A 17710-nucleotide genomic window follows, 5' to 3' on the forward strand; every position below is an offset into this window, starting at 1 on the left:
TGTCTCTGGGGATGAAGAAGATGACTTGCCTGCACCCAACGTCAGGGCTCCTCCAGTTCCCAGCCCTCTGCAGACACTTACCAGTACTATCTACTCCACCCAAGTCGATCCCTTGGCTACGGGTGTCCGAGGAGCGCAGCCAAAAACCAGTGCTGATGTCAATTTCTTCTTTAGGGAAGATCCATTGACAGCTACTAAACACAGGATCTGCCGAATCTGCGAGTGAGTTTTGCGTCTGCAATTATTTCGTTCTTTCTAACGGCCTTGTCCAGGGGTTTGCGGGTGGAGGACCCTTCACACCTGGTTATGTCGTATAAGCACTCAACCGGCACTTCTGCCCGTCGTACTCACGCTTTCTACCACCACTCTGACGTTTTCCTGCAAGAGGCGGAGCGCCTACGCTGGCCTATCTTCATACAACCACTCAATGACCGACTCGCTGAAGGATGGACTTTGGCAGCTATCCGTGAGAGGCTCCGGGACCCTGCGTATCACATTGAGTCGCTCGGTACCATCCCTAATCAGGGACACGGCAATTTTCCACCTGGAACCACCTTATCTCCAGACGATTTTATCCCCGATTTCAGCATTGACGAGATGCACCGTCAATTGGTGAAATTCATCGTTGCGGATGATCAAGCAAGTTGATATTTACTTTCTACGTGCCCTTGCTAATTCAATTTCTGCAGGCGATGAACATTATAGAATGTCTAGAATTTCGACGCCTGATACGTTTTTTGCGGGAGGATTTGACCGATTCAGACATTCTCCACCGCACAAAACTTCGTGAGCTCATAATTGTAGCGTGGCAAGAATATTTCCAGGTGTTGAAAGGTGATCTTGCCGTGAGTGTCTAGTTATCGAGAATCCCGCCATACGTCTTATGTATTCTTACAGAGGCGCAAGGAAAAATATCCTTTACATCTGACCTCTGGTCTGATCAGAAGCTCCGCCCCTTCTTGGCTCTCACGGCTCATTGGATTGCCAAGGAAGAGCAGACGTCGGTGCTCGTCCTGAAGGCAGCATTAATCGCATTTCATCACGTTCCAGGAAGTCATACCGGCAAATCTCTCGGTTTCAGTAATACTGAATCTCCTCGATCGCGCTGACGTTGCAAAGGATGTGAGTGTTCAGCTGTACCGTATGATGTGCTCTGACTTCGTTTAGCCTGGACACTTTACTTTGGACAACGCGGCGAATAATCAAACATGCATGAAGGAACTTTCAAACCTACTCGAAGAACGCGAGATCACATATGATCCAATCGAAAACCGAATTCCTTGCTTTCCGCACGTGATCAACATATGTGTAAAACATATTGTTGACGACTATGCGACAGCGGATTTCTCATCCGTGGAGAATACCTGGAATGTGTGTGGTCAAATCGTCGTCAAGAATGAGTATGTCGGCGCCATCACCGGTAAAGCTCTCGAACGGGCCAGAAATCTTGTTCGCTCCATCCGTGCATCAAACCAACGACGTTCGAATTTTAGGGATACCATCGTGATAGGTAATGAAAAGGATTGGTTCCGGGGAGATACAGGCGAGCCTATAAAGCTCCCTACAGTCGAGCTTTTGCTCGATGAGCCAACCCGCTGGGATTCAGTTTATGTCATGCTCAATCGTCTACGCAATCTACGTCAGGTGAGGTCTCATCTCACTGAATATTTGTCGTGGGCTAACCATTGCTCAGGCGGTTGATATGTTCTTCGAGTCTCCCAACCAACGTTCTATATACGACAAAAAGTTGAGCCCAATAGAATGGCATTTCCTACAGGACTTCGAAGTCATTCTGGAGGTCAGTATCGACATCTTCGTAACCTATGTTGTATTTAACCTTGTAATTTCAGCCCCCCCACAGAGCTCAGCAATCCATGTCGAGCGAGAGCACTCCCATGTTGGGTCGTGCGGTTCCAGCGTTTGAAAGGTTACTTGAGGATTGGAAGCAGGTGGCCAATAGCGCCCCGCACTGTGCACCGCTCATCAACATTGGTTTGACTTGGGCGGAGAAGTATGACGACAGGATGTCCTGCACAAATGCATATGCCGTTGCGATGTGTGAGTCCCTCACATTTTTATAAAATTTGATGTCTTATGATCGGTTTATAGTTGTCGATCCAACCTGCCGAATGTCATGGGCTACGGATCATTGGGATGAGGACCGGGTAAAGTCAGCAAAGGAATTCATTTTCAAACTAGTACGTCTATCTATCTAGCAACAGCATGCGCTCATATGTCCTTTAGATGCATATCAAAGAGCACAGCGGACCTCCAATACACCGGCTCCAATCCAACCACCCCCAAAACTACAATCACGCACGCTAGGCTCCCGTGTCTACGGACTTCGTGAGGGGGATGCACCGCCAGTTGGTGACGATATCGTCCAGACAATCGATCAGGAGTTTGCGGCTTATACCACAGCTAACATCAGCCCCAGGGGAACAAATATACTCTCCTTCTGGCAGGTGAGAGTCGTCTCCGTCAAGTGACGTATTTTGTTGTTGACCACGAGATTTTGACCAGATGTCTGAGGGGATGTTCCCAACGGTTTACGCCGTTGCTATGGACTACCTCCCAGTCCAGGCATCTGCTGTTCCCTGTGAGCGAGTGTTCTCGTCGAGCAGCGAAACGTACACAAAGAGGCGTAACTGTATCAGCCCGATCCTCATGGAAGCGCTACAGATGGTGAAGTTCTCCTTAAAAAAGGAGCGACTTAACTTCACCAAAGGTTGGGCGGCATCGCAATGGGCCATGGAAACTGGGGTGGTATCTGACAATAGCTTCGATGAGCTTTTGGGGCCTGTTTCAAGTGGACCTACAGATGACAGCAGCGCATATGACGCTGTCCTCAAAGCCATCGCAGAGCAAGAGTGCGATGACATCGACGACGAGGTTGTCGTTTGATATCTGACATGTCCTTGATCTTTCATTTTTTTTTTCACGTTTTGTTTACCCTCACGCACCTTATGATTCTTCTTGCATTGTGTTTGCATATTGAATTTCAGTTGTTATCTGACAGTCTCCTCGTCTAGGCAATCCGGATATTCTTCAGTCCACTACTGGGTAAGATCCTTGACATATGTTGAGCTCGAGGATCACCCTTTCTCGGCGCCAGTTTACTGACCGACGAACAATATACTCGAAATGACCGTGTCGCACTTCTTCTATGAAGACCCAAAGACACAACTCAGATGCCACTGACCGTGTATTTAGGTGGTCTTGGTCCTCTCAGAGCTCGTTTCTATCAGGCTGCCCCCCCTGGACTGTTGACTAACATTGCCGCCTTCTCCTCCTTACCACCTTCCTGCCTCTGCCGCCATACAAACCTCTGCCCCCCCTGGACCGTTGACTAACATTGTCGCCTTCTCCTACCACCTTCCTGTCTCTATATCGTTTGCGGACTCCCAATACCCACAAGCCCCTTTTGATATCCAACCAGATGATCCAGGACTATTCGCAGAACCGCGTCGATACCCTGCACATGAAGAACTTGCTGCACCTTGGAGAAGATCGATACCTTACTCGCTCCTCCTAAAGCACTTCCCGCTGCACAAGACCCAATTCGTTCGTGACGCCCATGCGTTTACCGTAGCGCCTGATGACTGGAAGATTCTGCTCTCTCAACGTCGTCGCTGGATCAACTCGACAGTCCATAACCTTGGAGAGCTGATGTTCTTGGAGCAGCTTTGTGGTTTCTGTTGTTTCGATGCGGTTTGTGGTCATGATCGATTTGGTTTCGACTATCATTCAGCCTATCACTGTCGGCTATGTGCGTCCGATTTCTGTTCTGGGTTTTCTTCGGATTCTGACTTGAAGTTGTAGATCGTGTATCTCGTTGTGGAAGTCATCACGAAGGCGGAAACTCTCCCTGTCATTTCGCTCGTCATGATCGGTGCCGTGTATGGCTTACAAGCCCTCGTGTTTATCCTCCGGCGCAAGTGGGACATGGTTGGATGGATGGTCTTCTACATTCTGGCCATCCCGATCTTCTCTCTCATGCTCCCGCTCTATTCGTTCTGGCGTATGGATGACTTCTCCTGGGGTGCCACCTGTGTCGTGTTGGGTGAATCTGGCAAGAAGATGATCGTTCATGTAGGTGTTTTGTGGTCCCCTTATTTTGATTGATACTGATAAAGTTTCTTTAGGATGAAGGCAAGTTCAATCCTCGCGCGATTCCTCTCAAGTCATGGAATGATTACGTGCGTGGTTTTAGGTCCCTTTGTAGATATATTACTGATCTGGTTTACAGGAGAACGAGCTCTGGGACAAGGAGTCGAACCACAGTATTGGCTCATGGGCTCCTCCCAATCAGTTCCACAAGGAGGGATATGCAGCATCTTCCCCGCGACCACCTACTGTACCCATCATCCACACATCCCTAGCGCACCTTCCGAGCTCATCGCCGTCGTGGAATGTATACCCAGAGGACTTGTATAGCGGAGGTGCATATGCTAACCTACTCTAGGGCGGGTACGTACTTGCTTATTCGTACTCGTGTTCTAGCGCTGACGTGATATACAACCCAGATGCAGTTATGGCTTATAGGACCGGAGGACGGGCGGCATGTGCGTGTGTTCGTGTGCACGAGTATCATAGCGGCTAAAGGTGCGTGCAACCGACGATCGAGGTAGAACATGTAACTGATGAACCCGCTTCTTTCATTACCACCCGCAACTATCCCCCTATCCCCCATACCCTTCAACGCCCTTCGCGATCTCTCAAACGCCTCCACCCAACGCCGCCGACTCCCCCGTTCGCGACCAAACACCCTCACCATCCAACCCCGCCACCTCGTTCTCCAACCCTCTCGTCCTCTTTCACCTCCTCGCTGCTTTAATTTGCAGCGTTTCTTCGTCATGGATGGCTCACGTAGCTGCCGTGGGGGAGAAACGCAGCACAGTTCCTACTTTAGTTTAGTTTTTAATCAAACATTAACGAAATAATCACATACTTGGTCTTGGGGGGCCATTAGCGCCCGTGTGATTATCGATCGTGCGTTGGTAGTAGTTAGATCTTCGATAATTCTAAATGTAATCTATTTTTGATCAATGTGTAATCATAAAATTAAAAATATAAAAATATAAAATTCTAATTTTAAATCAGCTGGCTTGAAGCCGGCTCGGAGACAGTAAGCGCGCTTTATTAACTGGGCCAGGCCATGAATTATGTAAGCCATAACTAATCACACGGCTTGGCTAATTACACGCTCCGCCCACGGCTAAAGCCGGACAGAAGCCGGACCCACGGCAACACTAGTCTCGTAGGAAAGCAGAAAATGTCTCGGAATCATAGCCAAGAAATAGCAACTTTCTTTTCAAACTCAGGTCTTCTCTCACTGACGCGAGCCTAGCATCCCTAAGGCGCCAAAATCATGGTTTACAGTCATTCAAGATGGTGTGTATCACGCACACTTATCTGTCTTGATTCAGGGTCTTGCCTTGAGACCCACACATGACCAGCATGAGGCTCTACCTGGCTCATTATTCCCTTACAGTTCTTTTGTGACTTTTACAGGATTGCAACGTCAGACTGGTCGTGGTCGCAAAAAATAGCGCACCCTGGTATTGCTGTGGTCGAGCAGGGTCGTATCAGGGTCTCAAGAGCTCAAAAGCGCTTAGCAGGAGCTCATGGAAGAGAACAGGTGTTTCGTACAATATTGACTTAATCTTACTGACCGAAACGCTCCCTTCGAGTGGCGTTCAATTAGTAGATTCTTGCGCCCACGAACTAATTTTTATGGTGAAATTGAATGCAGGGACACGCTACGTGTTCCCCCATATATGGCATACACCATCAGCTGGTGAGTGCTTCTTGATCAAGCGTGATGTGCAAAGCTTAGATTTATTTTTGCAGCTGCAGCGTGTTTTCATATCTCAGTCACTGCTCCAGATTCCACCGAAGGAGATCGGGTGATGACTCCAATTTAATAGAGGCTTATCGTGCCTGTTTATGTGCTCATACCGCGGCTCCTGAAATCAGTGCCCACTCGATCGGATGCGAATTTCACGATTAGTCAGTTGTAGTCTGGCTGGCCACTCGGTCGTTCTGCCCGCCACACTGCGTATTGGCAAGAGTCATGGATCCTGGGGAAACCAGCGAACCCTGACGCAAGCAAACTCACCACGACATAAGCTCTAGGAAGCTCGGTGTTTGTGATGTCGGGTTACATTCGTTGGCAGTGCTACAGAACGTTGAGTCACTTCTTCACGTAAGAGTAATATATTCGAGACGGGCAAGCTCACAACAAGTGGACCCTACTTGGTGAGGCATCCAAGCTACACCGGGTTGGCCATGCCTTTTGCTAACGCCCGTGCGATGTACGCCCCCGGCTCCTAGCTTCGACTCGCTGCTAGTCTGCAGCATACTCTGAGACTTCAGCTCAGCGCGTACTACCATACAGCTGCTTTGTGGTGGGTGTACGATTCAGGTTGATTAGCATCGTCTATGTTAAGCGAGTGTCAACTGAACGTCGAATTCTTTGGCTGCTGGTTGAGGTATCCCGCAACATCATACTCAACGAAGTCCTGGGTACGGAAAAGGACATCAAGGCCCTAGTGAAGTTTATTGAAGAGTCCAGCGCATTCAAAAAGGTCACACCGGAACGAGAAGAGGACTGGGAAGAAAGGAGAGGGATAGATGCCTGATGAGGGCGGAAAAGGAGGAGACGAAGGAGGGAGGAGACGAGGAGAACATGGAACGAGGAGAAGATGTTATAATCAGCCTGGACGCCGAACAAACTAATACGCGCACCGGAACTTTTCAAACGTGGACCGCTTGGCTATTCGTACTATACTTACACCCCCTACCCTGTTACAATACTCCCCAGTACAGCCCCCAACAGGGCACCGCGTCTTAACAGTTTACTTTGTTTGTTGCGGTATATAAATATAGAAGTTCTCTCTCTCTCTCTCTCTTTGGCTGCTGGTGCTTCGACTCAGATGGTTGTTCGATGGTGTATTGCGGAACACATGAATTGTCAAGAATACAGTGACTTGATATCAGACAAGGAGGACGATATACGTATACGCGATTATTACTGTCATGAATGGAAGGTACACATCAACCCGAGTGCGCTCCGCTCGGCTCTATCACAGAAATCGAGAGTTCACTTGAGCGACCTCCACCTTCCATCGGTTCATCAGAACCTACACCTTCCGTTGGTTCCTCAGTTGAGCAACCCCCATCTTCCGTTGGTTCCTCACTCATCTTTGCTTTCCCTTTTCCTATATGCCCCGAGCATCAGTGAAGTATGTTTAGTAAGTCGGGTAACATACTGTGCCTTTATTTTTGTCGGCTTCCTTCTGCTTATCATCATCCTGAACAGAGTGTTTTCAATCAGCTACACATTACACGATCTCATACAGAAGACTTTACTGACCGAACCTGAAGCAGACGACCTACTGCCATTAGCGGCTCCATTCGCTTCCGGCTTCTTAATGATAGGCACTGGATTTGGTTTCCCCTGCGGCTGTGCGCCCTGTCGGTTAGTGGCGTTCAGACTGAACACGTCATTCAAAATCTTCTCCAGCTCCTCATCGTCTGCATCAGCGGAGGTTGGGCTACGACACCCCCTCTCCGCTGCGCTCCTGGCTGCACGCTCGCGAGCTTCATGTATCCCAAGGACAGTGGGCATCTTGAGCTGCTCACCCTCCTCGGCGGACATTCGGCTCGCCCGCTTGCACAGGAGCATGTATGCAGGCAATAGCAGCGATTTATGGATGTGGTATTTCTCGTACGTGGTGATTTTTCAATGGGTTCAATATCGAGCTTTTGGAGCTCGTCGACGGCGAGTTTCTTCATCTCTGGGAATTGCCAGATCGTGGAGAGCTCGAGTATGGTGAGCCAGTGTTCTTTCGGTTTGCTTTCGCGTCTGTACGAGCTATGTCCAGTGATTAAGTATGATGACTGTAGAACACAATAATTTAAACGAATACTTACGGATCGTACCAGACCCATAGTAGCTTCGCAAAGTCGGCGGTGCTTACCCGATCGATTCGAAATGCAGTGGAATCTGAAGTTCCCTCCTGGGGAGCTTTTTCAAACTCCTTGACAAAAAATTGCGACTCGCACTCAAAGAAGTGCTTGTGGACACGAAAGAGATTTTCGACCTACTCGTACGTGGCGATCAGCGCGAGCGGGATATACAAAAGTGTGGCGTACATGGAAGGTGACATTACCGTCTTCGAGATAGTACTCTGGGTGGTGGTGTACTCGTAACACACCATTTCGAGAGCTGTTTGATGCCATGGTCGATAAAAAGCAGATGATGATTTGTGGGTGATGATAGTTTCAAAGCTGGTCGGAGTTCGCGGAAACGACACGGGCATTTTATGTGCGTATCTAGCGCTTGAAGGTCACAATAGCCACCAGTGTGATTCGTTTGAAGATAACTCGGGACGATCCGCTGGAACATGCGCTGACTCCCGTGATCTTACAAGGTTTAGAAGCCTCGTGTTCGTTATTCGGGCAAGCGTACTTGGGAAGAATGGGCTAATTGTGAACCGTTCCGCAGCCAGAATCGCCGATGTAGCTCGATGGAGCCTGATACAACGATCGCCAGCATTTTACACGAATCCAGTGCACACAGGTGCCTATAAATCGAAGTCTGATGAATCAAAGATAAGACGGCCTGAACACGAGGTGGTCATGTGCAGCCTGATCCAATTAATTGCTGCGGAGAGCTAGAACTGTTACCTAGAAGAGACGAGCTGATCACTCCACCAGACAATTTACGATATGAATGTTGTAAGAGGCGAGTCAGACGTGTAGCGAGTGTGCACCATGTGTATTCTGTTCCATATTCAACAGAACCCCTTTGCATACTCGCTGCCGCCGGTAGGCAGTAAAGATATAACACATGGAGAAGCAGACCAGCAAAGAGGATCTGCATCACTGGCACTCTGAAGATAACCATCAAGAGCATTGCATGAGAGTTTAAGCTGAATCGTCGAAGCTGTAGCTTATCATCCAAGTGGTAAGCTCCTTGGTTTAACAAACCGCCATTACTTTTTGCGTTATGGTATACACAAGGAGCTCGGGCGTGAAAGTACGAGTCAAGTCGCTGAGCGTGCTGGTCAGATGGAAAGAACTCTTATTGAAAACCTGAAAACGGTACAGTACCACCGGCAACGCCCGAAAGACCTGCTTACACAGCAGTTCCAAGCTGGTTTCTGTCAAGGTCAGGACTGTATGATAGACGCACTTGATTGACTTCTGACCTGCTCTCGCCCTTGCTCATGCTGGATCGGAGCGTCTCTGAATTTCCCTCAACGATTTATTGCACACGGTTCGCCACATGGATGACCTCGCGGATTATCTCTCTAACATGCACCGGGGATTTCATTTGCTGCCTTATGAACCTCCACGTTCTCTGCGCCTTCGCTTCTGCTGTGGTCATCGTGTCAGCTGAAGATGAGAGCGCGGATTACGAACATGACTGACGGGCGTTCCATCTTTCACGGTGCCGTATTTGAAGATCATAAGTGACCCCAGTTCGTGCTGATGAGGGCCGGTTACCCGAAAGCCAAGATCAAGTCATAATGAATTGACTTGTGCAGATACGCTGTTCTGACTTCTGGCCTACTCCTCGCGAGTGGAATCCGAGGTAGTTGATACCGACAGGAAAGCAGTACACTTGGAGTATTTTTTTTGTGCCGCGATGCAATATACTTTTTCTTTCTTTCCGTTTTAGGCCACACTATCGCCGATATCCGCCACAATAAGGCTTGCTCGACATAACATGGCAGTACCTCTCGCAGTGAATACCAAGGTTTCTGAGGTCTCATCATTACGTTTGATGCACCGCGGCTGCGGAAAGTTCGAGTTGGACTTAAGGTACGATCACTTGCATTGAAGTTTGTTTCAAAGAACTTGATTTGTTCTGCCACATTTCGTTATTTCTCCGACACCTTAAGTCCCAGCTTCAAGTTATCATGAATTGCCAATACACGCAGCTACAGCTTCGAAAGAGAGCAGAGTGAACAGATCATAGTAGTCGGATTACACTTCATGGCCCTCCTTCGCTGCGCTGTCCTCTCATACATTCCGTTTGTTTGTGCTTCACTCCTGTGTCTCAATGGCACCGATATCGAGTGCACAACCTGCTGAAGCCCGCGACCATCATCTAGATGTAGAAGCTACGTTGCGTAAGGAATGTCCGGAATCGAGTGGAAGTTCAGGCGCTCCCAGACCTGCAGAGTTTAGAGGTCAGTGCTCAGACTATTCGGTACTGAACATGCAACCAATGTTTCCGCAGATTGGACAACTACTCATGGATTCTTCACGTAAATAGGCAGATTCATCCTCTACGATGATGGCCAGCCGCAAGCAACTCTTACACCTGATGAACTCCTACAATTTGTTCTTCAGGGATCTGTGGACATACCTGTCATCCCGAAGTCGGATATTGAAGACCGAAGCAAGGGTGACATACTATCCAAAGGCGTCGCCATTCTTCAGCTCGTATGGTTCGTTTGCCAGTGGATGTCCTCGGCGGCTCCGCTTCTGCTGCCAGTGGTTATCGTGTCAGCTGAAGATGAGAGCGCAGAGAATCAAGCTGGACACGTGGGAATATGAGAATGCTGTCCAGACTCCATGCAGAGCGCTCGTGAGCCACGTAAGTCTTTCATCCTTGAGCAGTTCTCTCAGGTGATGATTAGGACGAGTGGGTGACCGGAGCGATGCTCACTGATATGCCGCTATTCCTTTGGCTTGTAATATACACCACTACAGCATGACTGACAGGCGTAACAACGATCGGCCATCGAAAATCCTTCCGACATAGTGGCAAATCGAACCGTAACCAGGTTGAGGTGATATCGAATTTTGCTTTTGCTCAAATTTTGTATGGTATGGGGCCTTCAAGCTGCTTCAAGCGAAGATGTTGAATGGAGTCTGGGGTCTGTGAAACGTTTGTGAGTGCTGTGTCACAGCCTCACAGGGGTAACAGTTCAAACTTTGTTTGAAGTTACTCAAAGGAACCGACTCGGGAAGGGTACGACACCTTTTTGTACCTGGACCCTGGCTTATCATGAATTGCCAATACACGCAGCTACAGCTTCAAAAGAGAGCAGAGTGAACAGATCATAGTAGTCGGATTACACTTCATGGCCCTCCTACGCTGCACTATCCTCTTATACATCCCATTTGTTTGCGCTTCACTTCTGCACCTCAATGGCACCATTATCCATACACTTGATGCCAACGACTCTCCACCTAGCAATAACACCAGAACTTTGTGGGACATCATCTGGAGTTGTGGTGTAACCTTATTTGCATGCGCGTGGACCGCCATTCATCCGAACATTCAGGGTATGGAAGAGAAGACACGCTATATTGTCTTTCGTCGTATATGCATCATGGCCATGGTATTGGTCGCTCCAGAACTCATTATCACCTGGGCTTCGCGGCAGTTTTTCAGCGCTATTGCAATTAAAAAACGGTTCAATGATGCCTTGAGTGCACAACCTGTCGATGCTCAAGACCACCGTCCAGATGTAGAAGCTACGTTGCGTAGTGGAAGTGCAGAGTTTAGAGGTCAGTACTTGGACTATTCAGTAGTCAAACGTGCAACCGATGTCTTCTCAGATTGGACAATCACTCATTCGTTTTTAGCATGGATGGGTGGGTTCATCCTATACGTCAATGACGAGCCGCGAGCTACTCTTACACCCGATGAACTCCTACAATTTGTTCTTCGGGAATCTGTGGACATGCCTGTCATCCAGAAGGCGGACATCGAAGACCGAAGCAAGGGTGACATACTATCCAAAGGTGTCGCCATTCTTCAACTTGTATGGTTTGTTCTCCAGCTCGCCGCTCGTCGTGGCCAGAACCTTCCAATATCACTGCTTGAAATCGACACCCTGGCTATAGTTGTTCTGACATGTGTTGCCTATTGCTGGTGGTGGAAGAAGCCAAAAGATGTGAGACGTCCTTATATTGTTCATTGGAAAGCAACAGCATTACCGTTGGGCGACGCAACCTTAACATACGAGTATGTTATTGTCAATATTCTTGCCTGAAATTGCTCTGATTCGCAAACATTATAGCAAGGCAGATTCAAGATTCAGCCATGTAGGCTATTCTCGTTATTGGTTCTATGTCATCTATCCCTGGTTGAGTTCTGCGGGCATGGGCACAATAACGTCCCCCAGTGCTGCCCGTTCACGTCGTGTCGCGTCTCTAGGTGGCTACGGTGGGCCTAGTGATGTCACCACAGCTCTCAAAATCATCGGAGATCATGTAGGAGGACTTGCCATGAAAGTGGCTATGAGGCTGTTAGGAGAGGACTGGATCACATCTCTCATGAGATCTCGCGTTATGAGAGCAGCTACATGGCTGATCGCAGAGGGCCAGCGGATCGGATGTCAGATGATATCTCCCCTTTTGAGAGCAGCTACATGGCTGTACGAAGTGGACCAGCGGATCTCATCTTCCATAGGATCTCATTTTATGAGAGCAGCTACACGGCTGTTCGGAGAGGAGCGGATCGCATCTCTCATGAGATCTTATGCATCTGTCAATCTAAATCCCAATTTTAGAGTAGGTATGAGGCTGTTGAACCGGATTGCACTTGTCTCCAGTGTTATATCGTCCGGAGCCTGGGTCGGAATTTTAATCCGTGGTTACAGTGCGACGCTGCTGGAGGGAGGGAGGGAGATCACAGCTTTCGTTGGAGGTCATAGTGGAATGTTGCTAGGGGGGATACATTGTCTGGGTTGGAATTTTTTGTTTCAGACTCACGCAGAGCAGATATTATGGCGTGTGGCTTCCTTTGTGATTGCATGTGCACCACTGTTTGTTTTGATTTTTCTTGGCTCCCGCATGATTGACGTATACCTTGAAGATATGGCACTCACAATGACACCTCCGAGATCCGTCATATTGTGGATTCGACACTCCTATGCAGTATTTGGTTCTCTCTTATATATTACTGCGCGCATTATAATATTTGTACTCATTATATTGAGCCTTCGATCACCGCCTCCTGGTTTGTACAATACAGTAGATTGGACCGAGTATCTCCTACGTTTCTTTACATAGCCGTAACTTGCCACAATCAGAAGTCGATCTGACGCTCACTGTGACTTCATCGACATATGATAGGGCCGCTCCATATTTTCAGATTCTGCGTCTGTACATGAGGAAAGTGCAGCGCCTTTCAGTTATGTTCGTAATGGTTCATACCAGCGAAATGAATATCAACGTGCCAGTCAATATCGCTCCAGCCTGCCTCAACATCGAGTGCGTCCAGTCTTCCGTCCTCTAGCCACTCGAAAAAAGGTACGGGCGTATTGAATGTGAGGTCAAATGCTGAACGAGGCTATGGATCAAGACGGGGCTTAGCGGCCTCCCGGATTGCATACAACAACTGGCTTCGTGAACCCGAGCATAAACATGGTTCAAAGGCGACTGGAGCTGTTCCACACAGAATCGTGTGCTTGCACGAGAAAAAGAACGTTCCCGCAAGCCGCTTTTCGATATTCGTCCGCTCTATCACTTTCTGACTTCTTATCTTCTCAGCGACGGTGAACGCAACAGCAGACTCTTCAACGCCCGCTGTGACATGAAACCAAATGAATCGACTCTTCTCTCGGTTGTCCATTAACCCGTAGGAGTAGTTGATAAGGCCTACCCGGGTCCTTTTCACTTTGGATGGGGCTGAAGCCTGTGGGAGTCGTACTCAGCACCCTTGACAGCGACCTGGGACAGCCCTCTCCCAGCTTCATTCCCGTAATCGAGGGTCAGTACGGCAAGAATTGTTGATGAGGTCAGAGAGCTAGAGAGGATATGACATAGAAATACTAACATCGACATCGATCTCAGCGATCATACACTGTGGCACGAATGGTGAATTGAAACAGAACAACTCGGGGAAGTACTACTTGTATCTGACAATGTGGTCAGAAATCATATCGGTGATGGCTTATCTCGAAAGATGGCATACCACAATGTTTTGTAATTGAAAGATCCAAGTCCAGGCTGTATTGGAATAGGATGGTTTGCGGTTAACGTTGTGTATATTTGTGAAACACCGATGCTCTCGTGTCAGGTTGCCCAGTGAGTCCACCGTTCAACAATGACCTGAGAAGCGAAGTCGCGCTCTGAAGATAAAAAGCTACCGAGTTTTGGAAAATTCGAGGCTGGACGCCGGCTGCGGGAGCACACAGGCCCCGCTAGGGTTGTTGTTGATGCTGATTCAACTTGATTCCGTGCCACCGTGGAGTCCGTTCAGCGACCTTCCTTACATAGCCAGACAGGCCGGAATTCGCGCGCCAACGTTTGACCAGAAATCGAGAGGTAACATGCTGAAAAAACTACCAAGGTAAACTTGGCGCAAAGCAGACTGTGACTGTTACGTGACGTTGTTCCCCATCCGGAAAAACTGTTACACCCTATATGGTCACTCATAATGAGTTCGTCGTTTGACGACTAGTGAATGCAAAGTACATATTTGAACACAAATGCGGAGACAAAGGTATCGTACAAAAAGGATGATGTATGCGACTATACTGTGATCAAGGACTCGATGAATGACATAATAGACGCATAAACTAGCGCGCGCTCCACTCTCTTCTCTGACACGAATGTCGAGCGGGCAGTCGAGCAACATTCGTCACCCGTCCATTCGTCACTCATTTTTTTGGCTGCATTACTTCAGCGTTAGTGGAGTACATTGAGTGAGCCGAGTGGCATACCTGTTTATTTTTATCGGCGTCTTTCTGCTTATTATCATTCTGAGAAGAATGTCCTTAATCAGCCACACAATACACGCCCCAAGCGAAAGACTTTTACTTACAGAACCCGATGCAGACGACTTGTTGCCATTATTGGCTCCATTCACCTCCGGTTTCTTAATGATTGGTACTGGGTCTGGTTTCGCCTGCGACTGCGAGGCCTGTCGGTTAGCAACATGGCCATTGAGACTGAATATGTCATTCAAAATCTTCTCAAGCTCTCCATCATCTGCATCAGCGGAGGTCGGGCTTCGACATCCGCCCTCCGCTGCGCTCCTGATAGCGCGCTCCCGAGCTTCCTGTATCCCGAGGACAGTGTGCATTTTGAGTTGCTCACCCTCCTCGGTGGACAATCTGCCCGCCCGCTTGCACAGGAGCTTATATGCAGGTAATAGCAGCGATTTGTCGATGTGGTATCTGTCGTAGGTGGTAATCTTCTCAACAGGTTCAATGTCGAGCATTTGGAGCTCGTCGACGGCGAGCTTTTTCATCTCTGGGAATTCCCAGGTTGTAGAAAGGTCGAGTATGACAAGCCAGTGGTCTTTTGGTTTTCTCTCGCGTCTGTATATGCTGTGTACAGTTGTTAATCGCGATGTCCACGGGACACAATAATTTAAATAAATACTTACGGACAATACCAAACCCATAACAACTTGGCGAAGTCGGCAGTAGTTACATTGTTGAGTCGAAACGCACTCGAATCTGAGGTTCCCTCCTGGGGAGACTTTGCAAACTCCCTGACAAAATACTGCGACTCGCGATCGAAGTAGTACCTATGGACGCGAAAGAGTGTATCCTCCACCTGATCACATATGGCGATCAGCGCGAGCGAGACATACAAAAGGTGTGGCGTACTAGGAAGGTTATGTTGCCATCTTTTATATAGTAGTCCGGGTGGTGGTTCACCCGGGACACACCGTTCTGAGAGCTGGGTGACATTGTCGATAAGAGTGTAGAGGATGGGATAGTTGAGTGAGGATGGTTTCAAAGCTAATCGGAGTTCGCGGCCACGACGCGGCCATTTTATATGCGACTCCAGCACTGTGATTCGTTCGAGGATATCCAGGAACGATCCGCTAGAACACGCACTTACTCTCGTAATCCTACATAGGATTTGGAAGCCTCGTGTTCGTTGATTCGTAGAAGAAAGCGACTTTTGACCCGTTCCGCGGGAAGGACACATCGATGCGAGCCTGATACAACAACAGTACAGCATTTTACGCAAATACAGTGTACACGACGCCTACAGATCGAAATCTGATGAATCAAAGATAAGACGGCTTGAAACACGAGGCGGTCATGTGCGGCCTGATCCATTCAATTGCTGCGGGGAGCTAGAACCATTACCTAGAAGAGACGCACTGATCAGTTTTCCAAGGCAGATTTATTACAATGAATGTCGTAAGAAGCGAGTCAGAAATGCAGCGAGTATGCATGTATATTCTGTTCCATCTTCAGGAACAAATAAGACTTGCATACTCGCTACCTCCGTTGGGCACTACAAGGACAACACACGCAGCAAAGAAACAGGATCTGCGTCCCTGATGAGGCTCTAAAGCTGAGAGCATCAAGAGAATGGTCCGAAGAGAACGTTATTACTATGCTGAGTGGCAGAAGCCGTGACCTGGAATCTAAGTCAGAAGATGCTTGTGATTACCAATTGGCCTTATAATGTACGACGTACGTACACACGAGGAGCTCAGTAATGAAAACACGACTGAAGTTGTTTAGTGACGAGTGTGCTGGTCAGATCAAGTCAGAAGACTCCAACATGAAAATTTTGGACCACCGGCAACGTCCGAAGACCTGCTGACACGGCACTGGTTCTCTTCTGCTTTGGTGCTTGATTGACTTCTAACTGTTTTTGCCCCAAGTTCATGCTGGATCGACACGTCTCCTTCTAATATACGGCTCACTGCACACGAATGTCCTCGGGTTATTATTCCCTCGATTTGCGCTTAGGATTTCCATTTGGCTGACTGGTCTTGTGCCGCTTCTGACGCGATTCATTGTTGAATATGGATCGACCCACATATCCTCGCCCTTAGTCCACCTCCACAATTGTTTTCAACGCATCACATTCTGCAGAGAACAGCTCCAACTTCTAACGCACATCGCGAGCCTGCTTAACAGAGATCGCGGGATATCGTGGCGATGTCTTTGCAACGTGCATTGTCGCTTCTCTTTTCTTCCCTCACCTATGCCCCCAAACTTAATACAACAGTTAATAGAACCGAAATGAAATGAAAATTTCTGGCATCGCCGCTTTCGTCGGCTTGTGGTGCGTCTTCTGGACATATACATGTAAAGTAGCGGTGCCCGACACAAACGAGCTGTTTAAGTCAGCTGCGAACCTCACGGAGTCGTTCACAGGTTTTCATCTACCTCCCAGGAGTGTCTCTAGAGGGTGATGAAGCGCATATATCCTCTCTGAATGTCCAAAATATATGGGACAGCGTGCGTCCATCCTGCTTTCTAAGTGATACGGTGCATATATCTAGCCCTCTAGCGCATCCTCGGCCTATATGCGCCAAATCTCCCGATAGTCTCCACCCAGAGCATCTAACCACTACATCAGCAACGCAAACATCCACATCCCATCGAAGCTGCGACGGCTGACTCATGTGCTCTGTCCAAGGGCTAAACAAACCATGCTCCTCGTCTATGGGATGCTGCCAATCCCTGAACCACTCTCCCGCACAACGCCACATAATGAAGCCTCGTCAGTTAGAGCGCTTAAATTTTCTACGCTAGTCTCGCACCTTCTGGAAAGCGCCTGCGGCCATCCTGACTGGTACGTTACTATTCGTTTCGCTTGTATGACCCATTACATGACTGAAAGGCACCGCGCTTTCCGCAGACGCCATATATGACGATCTGAAATCAGCTTCGTTGTACCGATGATGCTCTTATCAAAGCCAAGAGTATGTCCATGTGTGTTAAGTGTCAGATTGACTTCTAATTTACAGATG

The 17710-nt window shown here is 48.4% G+C and overlaps 3 protein-coding genes across 3 annotated transcripts; 2 read left to right on the plus strand and 1 right to left on the minus strand.

Moving 5' to 3' along the window:
- Positions 1-11105: 11105 nt before the first annotated feature.
- On the plus strand, positions 11106-12023 carry DEU56DRAFT_748013 (uncharacterized protein; the record flags this gene model as incomplete). Its single annotated transcript, XM_041349317.1, has 2 exons — positions 11106-11457; positions 11587-12023. 2 exons carry the CDS (start codon positions 11106-11108, stop codon positions 12021-12023), a joined length of 789 nt encoding a protein of 262 aa, XP_041202016.1.
- A 30-nt stretch (positions 12024-12053) lies between these two features.
- DEU56DRAFT_839191 (uncharacterized protein) lies at positions 12054-12736 on the plus strand. The gene is made up of 2 exons (XM_041354907.1): positions 12054-12524; positions 12578-12736. The coding sequence occupies exons 1-2, from the start codon at positions 12133-12135 to the stop codon at positions 12684-12686; spliced, it is 501 nt and encodes a 166-aa protein (XP_041202017.1). The 5' UTR covers positions 12054-12132; the 3' UTR covers positions 12687-12736.
- Positions 12737-14443: 1707 nt separating this feature from the next.
- On the minus strand, positions 14444-15828 carry DEU56DRAFT_865995 (uncharacterized protein). The gene is made up of 5 exons (XM_041355387.1): positions 15594-15828; positions 15368-15540; positions 14801-15308; positions 14700-14738; positions 14444-14648 (listed from the first exon to the last, which is right to left on the minus strand). The coding sequence occupies exons 1-5, from the start codon at positions 15675-15677 to the stop codon at positions 14637-14639; spliced, it is 816 nt and encodes a 271-aa protein (XP_041202018.1). The 5' UTR covers positions 15678-15828; the 3' UTR covers positions 14444-14636.
- Between the last annotated feature and the right edge of the window lie 1882 nt (positions 15829-17710).

The sequence above is a fragment of the Suillus clintonianus genome (assembly GCF_016758775.1).
Source record: "Suillus clintonianus strain FC179 chromosome Unknown DEU56scaffold_151, whole genome shotgun sequence".
Lineage (NCBI taxonomy): Eukaryota > Fungi > Basidiomycota > Agaricomycetes > Boletales > Suillaceae > Suillus > Suillus clintonianus.